Source organism: Nyctereutes procyonoides, unplaced genomic scaffold (assembly GCF_905146905.1).
Source record: "Nyctereutes procyonoides isolate TBG_1078 unplaced genomic scaffold, NYPRO_anot_genome, whole genome shotgun sequence".
In the NCBI taxonomy this organism is placed as follows: domain Eukaryota; kingdom Metazoa; phylum Chordata; class Mammalia; order Carnivora; family Canidae; genus Nyctereutes; species Nyctereutes procyonoides.
The window spans coordinates 2,854,817-2,871,062 of record NW_026575148.1 but is presented as its reverse complement, the minus strand read 5'-3'; the positions used below and the strand labels follow the sequence as shown (position 1 = coordinate 2,871,062).

The 16,246-nt window shown below is 35.6% G+C and overlaps 1 protein-coding gene across 1 annotated transcript in view; it reads right to left on the bottom strand.

Moving 5' to 3' along the window:
- ADGRV1 (adhesion G protein-coupled receptor V1) overlaps positions 1-16,246 on the bottom strand; it is a 522,964-nt gene that overhangs the window by 301,912 nt on the left and 204,806 nt on the right. The window contains exons 77-78 of the mRNA XM_055312783.1: positions 9,415-9,657; positions 3,371-3,778 (exon numbers count right to left, since the gene is read on the bottom strand). Of these exons, the coding sequence (XP_055168758.1) occupies positions 3,371-3,778; positions 9,415-9,657 (651 nt within the window). The remainder of the gene's footprint in view (positions 1-3,370; positions 3,779-9,414; positions 9,658-16,246) is intronic.

Below are 16,246 nucleotides of genomic sequence, written 5' to 3'. Positions count from 1 at the left end.
TCTTAAAAGACTGATAATATTGTTAAAGCAACCAACAGCATTTTAAATGATTTTCATTGCACCATGCATAGTAAGAAAATGAAGGGATAGAATATTAGGTCACAGCAAAAATTTTCCAAAAGCCACAGCTAGATTTTATCCAGAAAATCTTTATAGTGAATCATTTAAAGCTGTTGTTCTTTTGGGTACAGTACTTGTTTCTTCTGTTCTGATGAGTATAACAACAATACCTAAGATTTATGGAGTTCCCCATATAAAGAAAGGCATAGCAGGGAACAGATTCTATTTTTAAAAAGTTAGAATCTGGGGAAAAATAAAACTTACAAATATGAAACAATTTCACTCAAAATACAAGACCTTAGAGAATGAAGTTGAATCTAGTATTTGGAAGCTCTATTCTATACTCTTGATTTTGAGAATATCTTAGAAGTCTATATGTATTAGGTACACATGGGATATATGAAGGCTTGACAAGTAAAGTACAGGGGACTCTAAGCAAATATCAGATAAACAACCAATATTTGTTTGATACAAGTATATCCCAAATACTCCATGCAAACATTTGTCATTTGTGATATACTGAAAAATGTATTGTTTACCTGAAATTCCAGGTTAACAGGGCATCCTGTGTTTTAATGTTAAAATGTTAACCTTATTATATGTGATTATCTACATTTTCAGGCCTGTTTCATTACTGTCTTATTTGCAGTATTATAAATGTCTAAAATATAATTTCTTTCTTTTTTGCATGTTAGGAACACACCAGGGCCCTCTTAATAGCTATTATTTTTTCCCAATTTTTGTTATTATAAGTAATGTTGAAATAAACATTCCGTTACATATGTATTTGCACAAATGCTTCCCACAACCATTAGTTGTCTTTTTTCTTACTTTCCCTCACCACCTAAGTTTTACTGAGATATAACTGACATATAACATTAGTTGTCTTTTGACTTTCCTTATGGTATATGCAGAGAGAAATTTTGTTTAAACTTTATATGGTCAAGTTTGATAAACTCTTTTCCTTTAAGGCTTCTGGGTTCTGTTTTATGCTTTAGAACTTCTCCACTTCAAATTTATATATTACAAATGATTCATCCATGTTTTCTGCTAATACTTTTATGGTTTCATTTTTGCAATCTCTGATATGTCTGAGATTTATTTTGCAGTAGGGTTTAGGATACAGATCCAGCTCTGTTTTTCTTTCACATGGTTAAATCACCTGTATCAGTAACATTTACAGAATAAGAATTTTGACCCATTAATCTGAAATGTCACTTCTAGCATGTTTGAGATTTTCATATGTGCTTGCATTTATTTCTGCACTTTCTGTTCTATTCCTCTCATGTCAATATCTATGCCTAAGACAGCATCACCCCCTGTTTTAATCACTGTAAGATCATAATACACTTTTCATATTTAGTGTGGTGAGATCACTGCCATTTTCTTCTTTTTCATAAAATTTCTGCCCATTCTCACATGTTTCTTTTTCCAGGTCAACAATGGTATCATTTTGTCCAGGTTAAAAAACAAAACAAAACAAAATAACTTACTGCTATTTTGATAGGGAATTATAGGTTAATTTACAGAAAACTGCTGACTCTATGACATTGAGTCTGTTGTGGGACAAGGTATAGGTTTCTATTTATTCAAGTGTTTCATGTTGCTGAGTAGAATTTTTCAATTTTCTTTATATATTATTACATATACCATTATATAAAACATAAAATGCATAAAATTATTGAATAAGTCACTCAGTAATGACATACATATAAAAATTGAATTTGAGAAGACAATATGCCACAATATTAAAATATATTTTACTAACAATACATGATTTGAAAATAATCATGTTTGCTAATGGTTACTCAAAAAAATTTACATTTTTCCATAGGAGTTTCATTCATAATTCAGTTTCATTATTCATGACAGACTCAACAAAAACCAATTAATAAGTACTACTTGACAATGCTAGTTAAAGAAATGTTGATTCTAGGAGGATCCCTGGGTGACTCTGTGGTTTAGCACCTGCCTTTGGCCCAAGGACATGATCCTGGAGACCCGGGATCGAGTCCCACATCGGGATCCCTGCATGGAGTCTGCTTCTCCCTTTGCCTGTGTCTCTGCCTCTCTCTCTCTCTCTCTCTCTCTCTCTCTCTCTGTCTCGCATGAATAAATAAATAAAATCTTAAAAAAGAAAAAAAAGAAATGTTGATTCTAGACCAATAATATGTAGCTCTCTTATATAACTCATTGAGGGGGGAAAAAAGGAGCAGAATCTTTTTCTTCTCTAAATCATATGAATAAAGGTTATCTTTTCTAAAATGCCACTGTGCAATCTTTCCCTCTCTTTAGCCAAATCAACTTGTTACTGTCCTATGCCATTTCATCATGAGAAAATTTAAGTAACAATATTTCCCACAGTAAATTCTTATCTCTAGAACTTTCTTTGCATGAAATAGCAGTCACTTCTCTCTGTTTTACAAGCTATTTGGCAAGGCTTCCTCTTCTTGCCTGTGTACTTTATAATTTTCTTTTCTACCCTTCAGGCATCGTATTTAAAAGACAGCATGAGAAGTAAAATAGGCATGATAATCTAAAAACCCATTGTTAGCATTTTAAGTATTTAAGGGTCACCATGTAAAAATACAGTATTTATAAGTTCACATGTATGTATTCAATATTTTTCATTCTTGTATATAAATATATTGATAAGAAATATCTTAAATAAGAAAGCCCCAAAGAAATCCCCATAAGAGTCTTTTCCTTTAATAATAATTCTTTTCAGATCTCTTCTTTTACTTACATTTTTAGGATTTTACATCTCCATTTCATTTCATCATTCGCAGATGTGTAAATAAATGGGTTAAAACTAAACCCAAGTTGATCTAAGTCCACACCAATCTGGTCATTCTTTATTTCTCCTTTTCTGAGGGAGTGTTCAGGGCCCAGGAGGAACAGGGAATAAGCAGAGGGTAACAGCTCCCGTTACGTGGAAGAACTATGTAACCTAGGCCAAGTCTCTCTTTTTATATACTCAAAAAACTGAGATGCAACTTAAGAGAGACTCATCCAGTTTCTGGAGAATCAGAAAGAGCTTTTCGCTTCTGACATCTGATGCTGCTTTTCAGATACTGGGTTGTCCTTACTGCTGCAGTAGAATACTGATCATTCTCCAAGTTTAAGACTGAAGTTTCCAGACACACAGCAGTCAGATCCATGAAAAGTAGTATCAGCTTGGTGAATTTCACTGTTATGTTCAGAAACTTAACCCTGCCATAATTTCATGACAACTGACATTATAACTGTTTTATTTTTAATTTATGAAATTTAACTAACCCGACTGCTAACGCTTGCAAGGGCTTCTTACCTTATCTATTAAATGCATCACGGCACTGAGCTGTTCCTCCGTGTTCTCCGTGGCCACTTTCAGGCTGATGCTGTGCAGTACTCTGTTAAGAATGTCACCATCCAGGGGCTGTTGTAACTGATCTGCAAGTCCCCAAAAGGACTGCGAATCCGCATCAGAGACTAGAGTGATGTTAGCTGTCCCATACACTTGATCAATTCTGGCCCCACCTTTTGGGTCAAAAAGCACAATCTGGAAGCGTTTAGGAAATGGATTCAAAGACCCTGTCTCTGGTGTTAGGATGACATCCAACATGGTGTTTCTCTGGCCAGGTTCAAAGACCAAAGTCCCTTCAGTTCTCACAAAATCCTTCCCAGAAAGAGCTGGAGAGATGAGAGTACGTCCAATTGTTTCAGTGCTCCTCAACTCCTAGAAATTAAACACCACCACTAAAGTGAAACTGTAACACCTCTGATCTTGTCCTGAACAAACTCTTATTTCTTAAGCAAATCTTATTTCTCTTAAGCAAACTGATGGGCCATAACAACATTAATACTAAAACATGTTTTTTTTTTTAAGGATATAGTTTTTAAATTTTTATTTATTTATGATAGTCATCAGAGAAAGAGAGAGAGAGAGGCAGAGACACAGGCAGAGGGAGAAGCAGGCCCCATGCACCGGGAGCCTGATGTGGGATTCGATCCCAGGTCTCCAGGATCACGCCCTGGGCCAAAGGCAGGCACTAAACCGCTGCGCCACCCAGGGATCCCTAAAACCTGGGTTTTATACTTCTAAGCTACTAAGATAAATTAGGGAGAAAAGTATACATCATAGTGATGATGTTAGGAAAGACAGATGCCTTGCAGCATGCCAATGATGAGAATTAGGAAAGAAATGGCACTACTGCCTTGTGGAAGTTCTGGAATTGTGAACACACTTAAAAACTGTGCTTTAAACAACACATGCTGCACAACAGCAGTATGGAGGAAAGGGATATTTACATTTTCATTCTCACCTACAAATTTTGGGAAGATGGAGGAAGGAATTAAGGGAAGGAAGATGGGAGGCGGACAAAGGAGAAGAAACTGATTTCCTGTTGGTCACACTAAAGATGTGAAAATACCCTAAAGATTAAGGTCCTGGCTGTATAGACTTGTGAATTTCTTCAAACCATGGTTATTAAAAGTTTTTTTTTTTTAATTTTATTATTAGAGAGAGAGAGAGAGTGCATAAGCAGGGGGATGGGCAAAGGGAGAAGCAGACTCTCTGCTGAGCAGGGAGCCAGATACAAGGGCTTGATCCCAGGACCCCAGGATCATGACCTGAGCCGAAGGCAGTCACTTAACTGACTGAGCCACCCAGGCGCCACTAAAAGATTTTTTTTTAAGTGAAGCATGGGAACTTAATCAAGAAAGAACAAAAGAGATTGCCTGGATGGTGCAATAGGTTGAGCGTCCAACTCTTGGTTTCAACTCAGGTTGTGATCTCCTTGTGGTGGGACTGAGGCCCGCAACAGGCTCTCTGCCGAGCACGGAGTCTGCCGGGCACTCTATCTCCCTCCCCCTCTGCCTGTCCCAATGCTCGCTCGCTCTCTCTCTCGAATAAATAAATAAATCTTTAAAAAAAGAAAGAACAAAAGTAATGTATATTTATTTACTACTGAGCCAACAGATACTCAACTATGCCAGGTGGAATACTGTGGATGGAGAGGTGAACACCAGAATACCTGCATTCATGGCACCTATTTTTTTTTTTTAAGATTTTATTTATTCATTCATGAGAGACAGAGAGAGAGAGGCAGAGACACAGGCAGAGGGAGAAGCAGCCTCCATGCAGGGAGCCTGATGTGGGACTCAATCTCAGGACTCCAGGATCACACCCTGGTCCAAGGGCGGCACTAAACCACTGCGCCACTCGGGCTGCCCCATGGCACCTATTCTAGCATACAGTATGAAAGTTATAGAATTAACAATGTAATTTTACATGAGGAGGAATTTTTGAAGAAAAATAAGACTACGTAAGGCAATACAGGGTGATGAGAAGGGTACTATTTTAATACTGCTGGTCATAGAAGCTCCTGATGTGATATTTGAGCAGAGACCTTAGTGATGGAAAGAGACCATATACAGCTGGGGGCAAATATTCTAGGTAGAAGGCATAGCATTACAGAAGCCCTGAGATGGAACCATCTTAGAATGTCAGAGGAAGAACCAGAAGGCCAGTGTGATTAGAAGGATGAAAGATTAGAAGGATGAAAGATGTGATTAGAAGCTGACATCAGAGAGGTAGGCAGGGTCAGACCATATACATTATATAAAGGGTGGCAGGAAGACACTGGAGGATTCCTGCAGGAGAATGACACATTTTATCTTAGATTTTCATGAGTATTCTGGCCCTTGTGCTAGAGCAGGGGATGAGCATGGAGGCGGGGAGAAGAGATAGAACATTTCTCATTACTTCATGCAAACACAATGGTAGCTTGGAATAGGCTGTATGAATGGAAGAGTGAGAAGTGCTCCAAATGGAAATATATTATGAATGTAGAGTCAATAGGGCTTTCTGGTTAATTCCATGCTGGGTGGAGAGAAAGAGGAGAATAAGGATAGCTGTTTGCCCAAATGAATGATGGGAAACTGGGGGAAATACTGTTATGGGAGAAATCAAGAGTTTTTTAGTATACACAGCAAGCCTGAGATGCCTTTTAGACATTCAAATGAGGATATCAAGTATGAGCAATCAGATATAAGTCCAGATCAGGGGTGGTAAAGAGGCTGGCAATAAAAACTGCAGTTCTCATTTTATATACAATATTTAAAGAAAACAGGTTTTGGTGGTCTAGCCAGGGAATGAGTCTTGGTGGACCCCAGTATGTATTGGTCAGGAAGATGAACACAGGCAATAGGAAGGAGCTGCCGTGAGGGAAGAGCTAAGAGTAGGAAAAAGTGGTGTTCCAGAAGCACAAAGGAGAAGGGCATGCTTCTGTAAGGAAAAAGTGACCATTTTTGGCAAAAAAAAAAAAAAAAAAAAAAAAAAAAAGCAGATGAAGCTAAGGGTTTTCGAGAGCATCTGCAGCACAGCGGTGGGAAAACCAAACCAAACCAAAAAATATCCCTGAAGCAAACAACACAATAGCCTATTGATTTCAGAATGCATACAGTATCCACTGGCATACTATCTAACAGAAGAAGTAAGAGCTACAAACTTCAGCATGGGTATTGCTCAGAAATGTGATGAGCGAAAGCAGCACACCATAAAGCAATACAACTGGAAGAATCTCATTTGCATAGTTTCCTAAAGAGGTAAACCTATACAGCACATGGTAGGTGATAAAATCATAAATAAAAGCAAGGGAATAATTCAACATGAAATTCAGGATGGAAGTTACTGGCAAGAAGTGGAGAGGTTATCTTATAAGAAAAAATAAGAATGATATCAGAGAAGGGTTCACCATGGCTAGTTCTATGAGTCCAGTAAAGCTGGATCTCTTAAACCGGATGGTGGTCCTTTTATGACTATAAACTGCATATATACACTCTGTCCACTGTTTTCTGTTAGAATTTATTTCACAATTCAGATTTTTAAAGGAAAAGGAACAGTTGAAATGTTCTTGTGTTCCAAAAATACATATTACAAAAGCAAACAAGGATTATGCAATTTAAAAGCAATGACAAGGTGCTCTTTGGTGGCTCATCCAGTTGGGCGTTTGCCTTCCACTCAGGTCATGATCTCAGGGTCCGGGATTGAGCCTAAGGTCAGACTCCCTGTTCAGTGGGGGGCCTGCTCCTCCCTCTGCCTCTGCCCCTCCACCTGCTTATGCTTCCTCCCCTCCCCTTTCTCCCAAATAAATAAAATCTTTAAAAAAAATAAAAACTCAAAAAATAAAAGCAACGACAAAAATCAATATAGTAATATATTTCGAAAAGAACAGGCAATGGGAGAAGAAGAAAAGTCTCTTGAACTTGTGCTATATATAGTACATGTATATATAAATAAAAGTATTTGGATGTGGCTTTCAAAGATGGCTTAGCCATAGGCCTATTTAAAGATAACTGGAATCAGTGATATTTTCACTATCTCAGATCCTTATATCTTTTAATTTTATGTCATAAACACATAGATATAAGGGAACTTATATTAAGACTGTAGTATTTATGTACTGGGAACACTGACCTGCCAAAGGGTATGTATGTTACAGCTCCTGTGTTGAGTATATTATTGTAATTTATTTAAAGTACAATGAAAATTGATATCTTTGTAATAGAATAGTTAGTCCATAATTATTTTCTCATTCCCGCCATCTACTAGAAAAGAGAATTATACGTCTTTGTCTCTAGTAATATGTCCAGCATTCAGAGAGAAAAAATGCAGTGGCAGTGAAGGAAAAGGAAAATAAAATGATACCAGAGAGGTGAGACTTTCATTAAATTTTTAAATTAATTTTTTAGATTTTGAGGTAATTATAGATTCACATCAGTAGTAAGACATAACAGAGAGTGCTCTCCTGCACCCTTTATTCAATATCGCTCCTTGGTAACATCTTATAAAACTATAATATATCATAACCAGGATATTGACATTGATAAAGTCAATATACAGAACACTTTTATCACCACAGGGATCCTTCATGTTGATTTTTAGAGTGTTATAAAAATGCTATGACTTACATACTAGTGATAGCATGTGTTTTTCAGGGAATCATTTATGACGAATCTACAAAGAATGTAAGTGAATCTGACAGAAATACTGGCATTTTCAGATTCTTATTTTGGCAACTTCAATCTCACTCTCCTTTGAGTGCATGAACTAATTTATAATGTACCTTACATCTCTTTATTACCTGTTCTTCATCTCCAGTCCCCCTTCTTCCACTCTATAAAGTAGTGAGCCTATGACGATATACTTCACAGAAGAAGAATGAAGCACATGTTTTATCCCATTTCTCTTCCTATCTTCAATGCTCAAGAGAAAAAATACTAAAATCTCCCCACTATGAATCAAGATACCTCTCTTCGTGTTCATACCACTTCAAGGCTATGTAGAATGGAGTTTATTTCTAGAGTCTCATATGATAGTTTTGTCTTCTTGTTTGCCAAGCTGTGGACTGTCACAAAGACCAGCTTTTCTGCCTGGCAAGCTTCCAGACAGCTCACTATCCACAGTTCTGGTTCTAATCTCTCATCCCTGACTCTGTAATTTCTACAGAAACTGACTGCACATAAATTATACTTGTTCTACATGACTGAGCCACCCAACAGTGACACAACCAAATACGTACTATGTTGCAGTTTATAAATAAAACACAACAGAAACCACCTTTGAAACCCTAATGAGTCACCAGGTTTGGAATCATGAAATGGGAAATGGCAGCATTGACCTGAATAGTGGTTTCCAAACTGGATTTCTTCGAGTTAGAGGAGTCAAGGGAAAAAATAAGAGGGGGGATGGTGAAGGTGGCTGGAAAGGTATATGGTGCAATTTGGACAAATCCTAGGGTCTGGTCACTTAGTGTTATATAGCATTGCTTTGCAGAGTCCCTGGTTACCCATCTACTCCCTCCCTTCACCTCAAGGTTGTCTAATAGGAGGGATGTGAAGAGTGGCAGTGACACCTCATGAACTCAGGGATTTAAAGAAACCTAAAGATCAATTAGTGTGTGATGTTTTGGAGAAGGAGATTTTCAACTATTTCTCATACAGAACATAACAAAGTCTCTTACTTTTTTTTTTTTTTTTTTTGATCTTACTTTTTGTTTCTGGTCTTCCACAGTTACATTCTGGAAAAATGTTAACTCCCTAGAGATTTTATAAAAGAGATTTATGTAAGACACTTTGCACTGTATTGTTACCTTTCTCAAAAAAAAAAAAAAAGAAATACAAAAGACCATCACTTTAAAACATGACTTAAGTGAAATAACTGAATTGTTTCAAGGACAAAGCTTAATGTAATAATAGGGCGAATTATGATGGCATTATGAGAAAACAATGTTATCAATTATTCTTTCTCATTACGTAAGTTATAGGTAAAGAAGAAAACTTTAATGTAGGTTAATATATATTCATGCTCACCTGGGTACTGAAGTTAACAGACATCATCAGTCCTGTCCCAGAATCCCTGGTCACCTGCAAACTGATTAAAGTGGCCTTCTTATGAACCACTGGCAGCCGAGAACCCACAGAAAAATACACGAGGCTTTGAGGTTCGTCACTCGGTAAGAATGTAATCTGTGCAAATCTGGCACTATGGTTTATTGCTGCTCCAGCACTTATTTCATACAGTTCCACAAAAAAAAACATTTCAACTTGAGGTATCTGACAATTAGAAAATGAAAAAAAGAAGGATGATTACCAATATGTTTCTATTTTTAGATAATTCTGGTATTAAGAAATAGTTTTATTTATATACATAATTATAAAAATAAATACATATCTGGAGATACATTCTGTATAATCATGGGATTAAGTTCTCATGTTAGATTACCACAGGGTTTATTTTTTAGGATTTTCCTTAAGAAACACCTTTACTCTCTCTGACTGAGCTTCTTACTAGAAAAATCAGTGTCAGGAGACAATCTATATGTACTTCAATAAGTAAAAGGATAAATAAAACATATTCATACAATGAAATGCTCAGTAGTAGCTAAAAGTTATGAACTATTTCAATATTTTTCAAAGTGGATGGACCTGAAAACATGCCAATGAGTAAAAACAATCAAGTTGCATAGTAGCATGATACAATAAATGTAAGGTTTAAAATTAGATAAAGCTTACTACAGAATGTGATGGATACATATTTATGTAAAGATTTAAATAAAATAGGTTTCCACTTATGGAATGAATAGCTCATGGGAATAAAAGGCAGAGCACAAGGAGTACAGTCAATGGTACTGTGATGGTGTTGTATGGTGACAGACGGTAGCTACCCTTGTGAGCATGACATAACGTATATAAATGCTGAATCATTATGTTGTACACTTGAAACTAATGTAACATTGTATGTCAACTATACTCAAAGAAATTAAAATAAATAAAATAACAATTGAAAAAATACTTATATCTCAAATTAAAAAAACAAATGCTCCAAATATCATTGTGACAGTAGCTGGCTGGGGTTGGGTTGGGGACAGGGCAGGGTGTCAAGCTGGGGAACAACACTGAGAATAAGGGGAAAAGAGAGCTTCAACTTTGTAAGGTTTTATTTTTAAAAGATTATACAGAAAATATGGCCAAATATTTATAATAGTCAATTCTGTAATTTTATGTATTTTTCAAAATTTACCCAAATTCAGTATCAAATAAGTCTAAATTTAGTCGGCTGGTTATAGATTGACATGTTTCATCCCAGTTCTTTATTAACAATCTCAAAAAAATTATTCTCTAAAGTCTGAATTCAATTTGTAACATACTGTTACTCACCTGTTTTTATTTATTTATTCTTACATAATAATCTAAAAATCTTAGCAGTACTGTGAACTTTCTGGCATAATTCAAAGAAGCTAAGCTTATACATTTTTCAACTGCTTGTGTCATTGTCTAATTTGATATAATGCATTATTTTCACCAATCGGGGCCTTATTCATCATTTGCTTTATGATCATTTCAATAAGAATCATTATGTCATGAAACAATACAACAAACTTTAATATCATGCAAGGGTAAGTCGAATTTTAGTCAAACAGTAAATGAACTTAATTTCATTTTATTATTTGAAGAAATATATTTAGCTTCTCCATGGCACATATCATTCTTTACTTTTCCTGATCAACTGTCAGTAATATTGAAATACGGAGAGTATTCTTCTCACTTTTGAGAAACTAAATTCGGCAGATACAATGAACTAAAACACGAGGAAAGTATAGGTAACGTCTTCAGGAATTGTTATTCCCTAAAGGCCAAGTGAGCTTGAATTCACAGTAATTTCATGTAACTAAGGATGTCAGCACAGTAGATTGCAATATAGAAGCTTGCCTTTATTTTCCAGTGAAATATTTCTTTCCTTTGTGATGATGATTAGAACGTTACTTATAAAAACTCAGAGTCAAAAGAAAATGTTATAATCTCAGTAAAGAATCATCTAAAACTGAACAGCACATTGATGGGTGCCAACACATAATCAGACTAGAGACAAATGAATCTTATAACAAAATACTCTATTCAAACAATATGTCTGAATCTTATTGGGAAATCAAAACTCACAGATCACATCTGCACCTCCCTAGACTTCAACATGACTTGGAGACTTCACAAGAACCCATTTCATGTTTAACTGCCATAAGTTCCTTCCCTGGTTAGGTCAGAGGCATTCCAGGGTGAGCTTTTGCTCAACTAGTACATAATTATTTTTCATGGCCCTACATCTGCTCAGAAGCAGACAAAGTAATAATAAAATAATATCTTAAATATTTTTAAAAAATATTTGTAGCAAATTTTTAGTAATCTGTTGACTTTAAACAGATTTTGTGGGTTAAGAGTATGCCTCCTAAGTTAATTCACTATCACTTTTACACATTTTGCTAATATAAAACCATTCAATAAAGCAGCAGAGAAAGGGGAAATGGTCTGGAATTCAAAAGACAAGTTCTAATCTTGGCCAAGTAGCTGACTGAGGAAATTTACCTAAATTCTTCGTAACTTCAAAATGAAAATAGTCATTGGACATATGACAGAGTAGAAAAACTTTATGTCAAACGTTGGGAGACTGGATTGAAGCTATTAGAAACCACCATTAATCAGTGATGTCATTCTATGGATGAATGTGTTGTGTTTGCTGTGTTACATTGTTGGGCTGTAATGACTCCCTCCCTAACCACTAGTGTTAATGTAGCAACTGCTCAAGCCCCTGAATTGCCTTAAGCTCCATTCCCATCCACCCTAAATAACAGTAATACAACCCTCTCTTATGAAGGGGCAACTCCCTCTAAGAACTGTCCAAGCAACTCCTCTCATTCCTTACCTCATTTAATCTAACAGTGAACGCTGTTACTAACCCAATCAAACACAGGAGGCTCAGGAAGGCTAAGAAACCTGTCACATGTCACTCAGCTAACTAGCAGAAGAGCTAAGATTTGAACTAAGTCTTCTATCATCAGAGTCCAAGCTCTTACCACCACTTTCCTGAAGAAGTTCAGGATCCTTGAAGCCCTTACTTTATGTAAAACTGAAGAGATGGTTCTTAGGTCAGCTGGGACCTCCAAATAATCTCCCAAAGCCTACTATGAAAGGACATGGCCATGGAACCAGTCTCATTTATATCTCTAAGTATCAGTTTATCAGACATAAAAGAAGAATTTGAAACATCATAAAGTGATGTTTCCTTCTAGTCACAAAATGTGAGGTGTTAAAATGCATATTAAAAGTTTACAATACATTTGTGAAAAATATTTTTCATTCTTCTAGGACTATAACCTTCTTCCTTCTTTAAAAATTTCCTCTTACTGAATGTATATAACTCTTACCTGTACTTTGCCTTTTTTTTTTTTATGTATAGGTAAAGATCCTGAAAGAGAAATTGCATTTTAATCTTATTTAAAGGGAGTGTCTACTTGCAGGAGGCAGAGGGAAAAATAAAGAGCTAATCAGAGATGGTCCTAGAGAAGCTGAAAGGAAGGGAAAAATAGGCTGGGTAAAGTTGTAGATGGGAGAAGAGACTGCTTCCTCTGAACTTGCCCTACGGGCAGGAGATACCAAAAGAAGCCCTAGATACTAAAGATACTATCATTATGGATTAAGAGAATGTGGTGGGAAGTATGTAGGATGCTAACTGTAGGATATGCACATATCCTTTTTCCTAACTAGGGAAATGCTGCTAAACCTATATCTAAGTGGTTTCAGTTAGGTAAGAAAAAGAATTAGGTTTTACCTCTTATTTCTCTTTCTAATATAATGCTCAAATCATAGAGTTGAGTTTTCTTCTGCATTCTGAGAAGCAGCTAATTTTCAAAGCATTTTGCTCTCATTGCCTTCCCAGCTATTAAAAGACAAAATACAGGAATGCCTGGGTGGCTCAGTGGTTGAGCGTCTGTCTTTGGTTCAGGTCATGATCCCAGGGGTCCTGGGATCGAATCCAATAAGGGGCTACCCGGAGGGAGACTGCTTTTCCCCGTCTCTGACATTTCCACTGCATGAAAATCATTTTTATCTCTAAATACAAACTAGTCTCACCTTACTAGAACCGAGTCAGCAAAAGGTTAATAAAGACATTTATTTAAACAGAAATATAGAACTGAATTGACTTTGATCTCAAAAGTTCTTTTTTCTTACAATTATAAGGTTGACAACAGTGCCTGAGATAGATATTTTAAGTCTAGTGAGATCCATCCAAGATTCTAATTCATCAAAAATCCTTTTTGTGATAAAATGCACAACAGAATTAATGCACAATATATAAAACAATAAATAAAATGCACAACATAATTGTCAATGACTCCAAATATGCAACATATATTTGTTGTGTTGGAGAAAGATGATGGGAGGAATGTAAAGATGAATAAAAACCATGTTCTAATGGAGTACCAGGAGTACCTGGGTGGATCAGTTGGTAAAGTGTCCAACTCTTGATTTTGGCTCAGATCATGACCTCAGTTTTCTGAGATAGAGTCCCACACTGGGCTCGGCACTGAGCGTGGTGCCTGCTTAAGATTCTCTCTCTCTCTCTCTCCCTCTGCCCCTCTCCTTCTCATGCTCTCTCTCTCTCTCTCTCTCTCTCTCTCTCACACACAGAAAAAAAAAAAAGAAAAAAAAAGAATTCCAACTGGAGATATAATGGGAGGCATGATGGAGGAAGTGGCATTTTGATTAGTCCCTAAGAGAAAGTTAGAAAACATGAGGTTGTTGGGGGTTGAAGTCACAAAATCATTTGAAAAATGCCTAGAGGAGGACTTAAATGTTTTCAAGTAGAATAACATCATCAAATGTTTTGAATACTGAAATTTCAGTGCAATAGAAAAGTATTAGCAGCTAATGAAATTACTTCTCAAGAAAAGTAAAATATGCTAAAGATAGCATGTTAAATTAGAAAAAATCAGTGGGAATTTAATATTTAAAAAATTTATTTCCTAGCTCTATCACTACCAAGGTGATCTATAGCACCAGCACCTTTGCCAATCATCAACTTCTATGCCTATCTAGAGCATATATTTAGATTTCTAAAACTGTTTCTGGTGAAAGAAATCAATTCCTTGGACAGTAATTGGTTGGATGTCTTAAGAAAAATCAGGATGGCTATGGAACATATATGTTATTGCTATAAAGCAAAAATACTTCCAGAGAGTTTTAAAGTAATATGAAAAGACAAAAGATCACCTTAATAGGGCTTTCAGAGGCCATGCCATGGCTATTTCAGTAGGAAAAAAGAAAGCTATTCAGTAAATAATTAAAATTAATTGATAGTCCTTGATGATATGATGCTAAAAAAAATTAAGTCAGACGGAGAAAGACAAATACCCTATTATGTCATCAGTTGTATGTGGAATCTAAAAAACAAAACAAATGAATAAGCAAACAAACAAACAAAAAAGAAACAGACCCATAAATACAGAGAACAACCTGGTGGTTGCCAGAGAGGCAGAGGTGGGGGGATGTGCAAAATGGGTGGAGAAGTAGGAGATACAGGCTTCCAGTTATGGAATGAACAAGTCACAGGGATGAATGACACAGCTTAAGGAATATAGTCAATGATACCGTAATAACATTATATGATGCTATACTTGTTATACTATAGCTATGATGCTATAGTATAACATATAGACTTGAATCACTATGTTGTACACTTGAAACTAATGTAGTATTGTGTGTCAATAAAAAATAAAAATTTTTTAATTGAAAAAATTAGTTGAATTTGAGTCTATAATGGTACTTAAAGGAGAAAAGTTATGGTAGTGTATAAAAAAGTGGTTATAATGAAAACTGTAAATACAATAGTATGTACTTAATATTTTATTAATATTAATGTGAAGAAGAATGCTATCATGATTAAGTATGCATTCATTTATTAAAGAACAAAAAACATTCTTTTTATATGTAAGTAGGAAGGAGCTAACAAAAAAATTGTGAGTAAAATAATAATTCCTAGAAAGGTAAGAACTGTATCAAGAATAAATTACTATGACCTATGAAACACATAGGAATGAAGAGGAAAACAAGTCAGAAGTGAAAGAATGCTGGTAGTTGCACGCAAGTTGAAAGATTACACAACCACATGTTCCAGTGTCATAGAAGAGATGAGCTAAAAGAGGTGTACTAAGAACACAGATTTGTTATCTTATCTTTTACACGATGAAGCATCTAGATTGCCTTCCCAAATATAACAAGATACTAGCAAGGCAGGTGTATATTTCTAATACCTCTAGTAGGCCAGCTCCCTGTTCTAAAGTAACAGGGCAATGGTTAATGTAAAGCTGACACAGCAAAGTTCAAAGAACAAATTATATTAAAAAAAAAGAATAATTCTAGAGAAAACACATGGTGTTTAAAAATATAAATCAACCTATAAGGCATAAACTTGAAAAAAAATGATATAACAAGTGAAGTCCTAAGATAGATCCCAACCAGATAACCAGCAATTTTCATTTGAAATGACTTTAGACAAGAACCAAGACCCATAACCCAAACAAAGAACAAAGTAGTGACAACCAAGACTATGCAACCTTCTGAAATATGTATTATTTCTCTTTTGGAACCAATAAAATTATTTTAATTCTAGGGAGGTATGAAAATAAGTATTACTGTAACCTTAGAGAAGATCAATATAACTGGTAGAGTAATCCTCAGAAAGTGAAAAAATAAGTAGGAAAAAAAAGAAAAAAAGTAAATTTACAATGTTGTTATTTAGAATGGATTTATGCATAATTATATGTTTTGAATTAATTGTATTTGTGCCTGCTTTTTCTGCTATTTAAAGTGT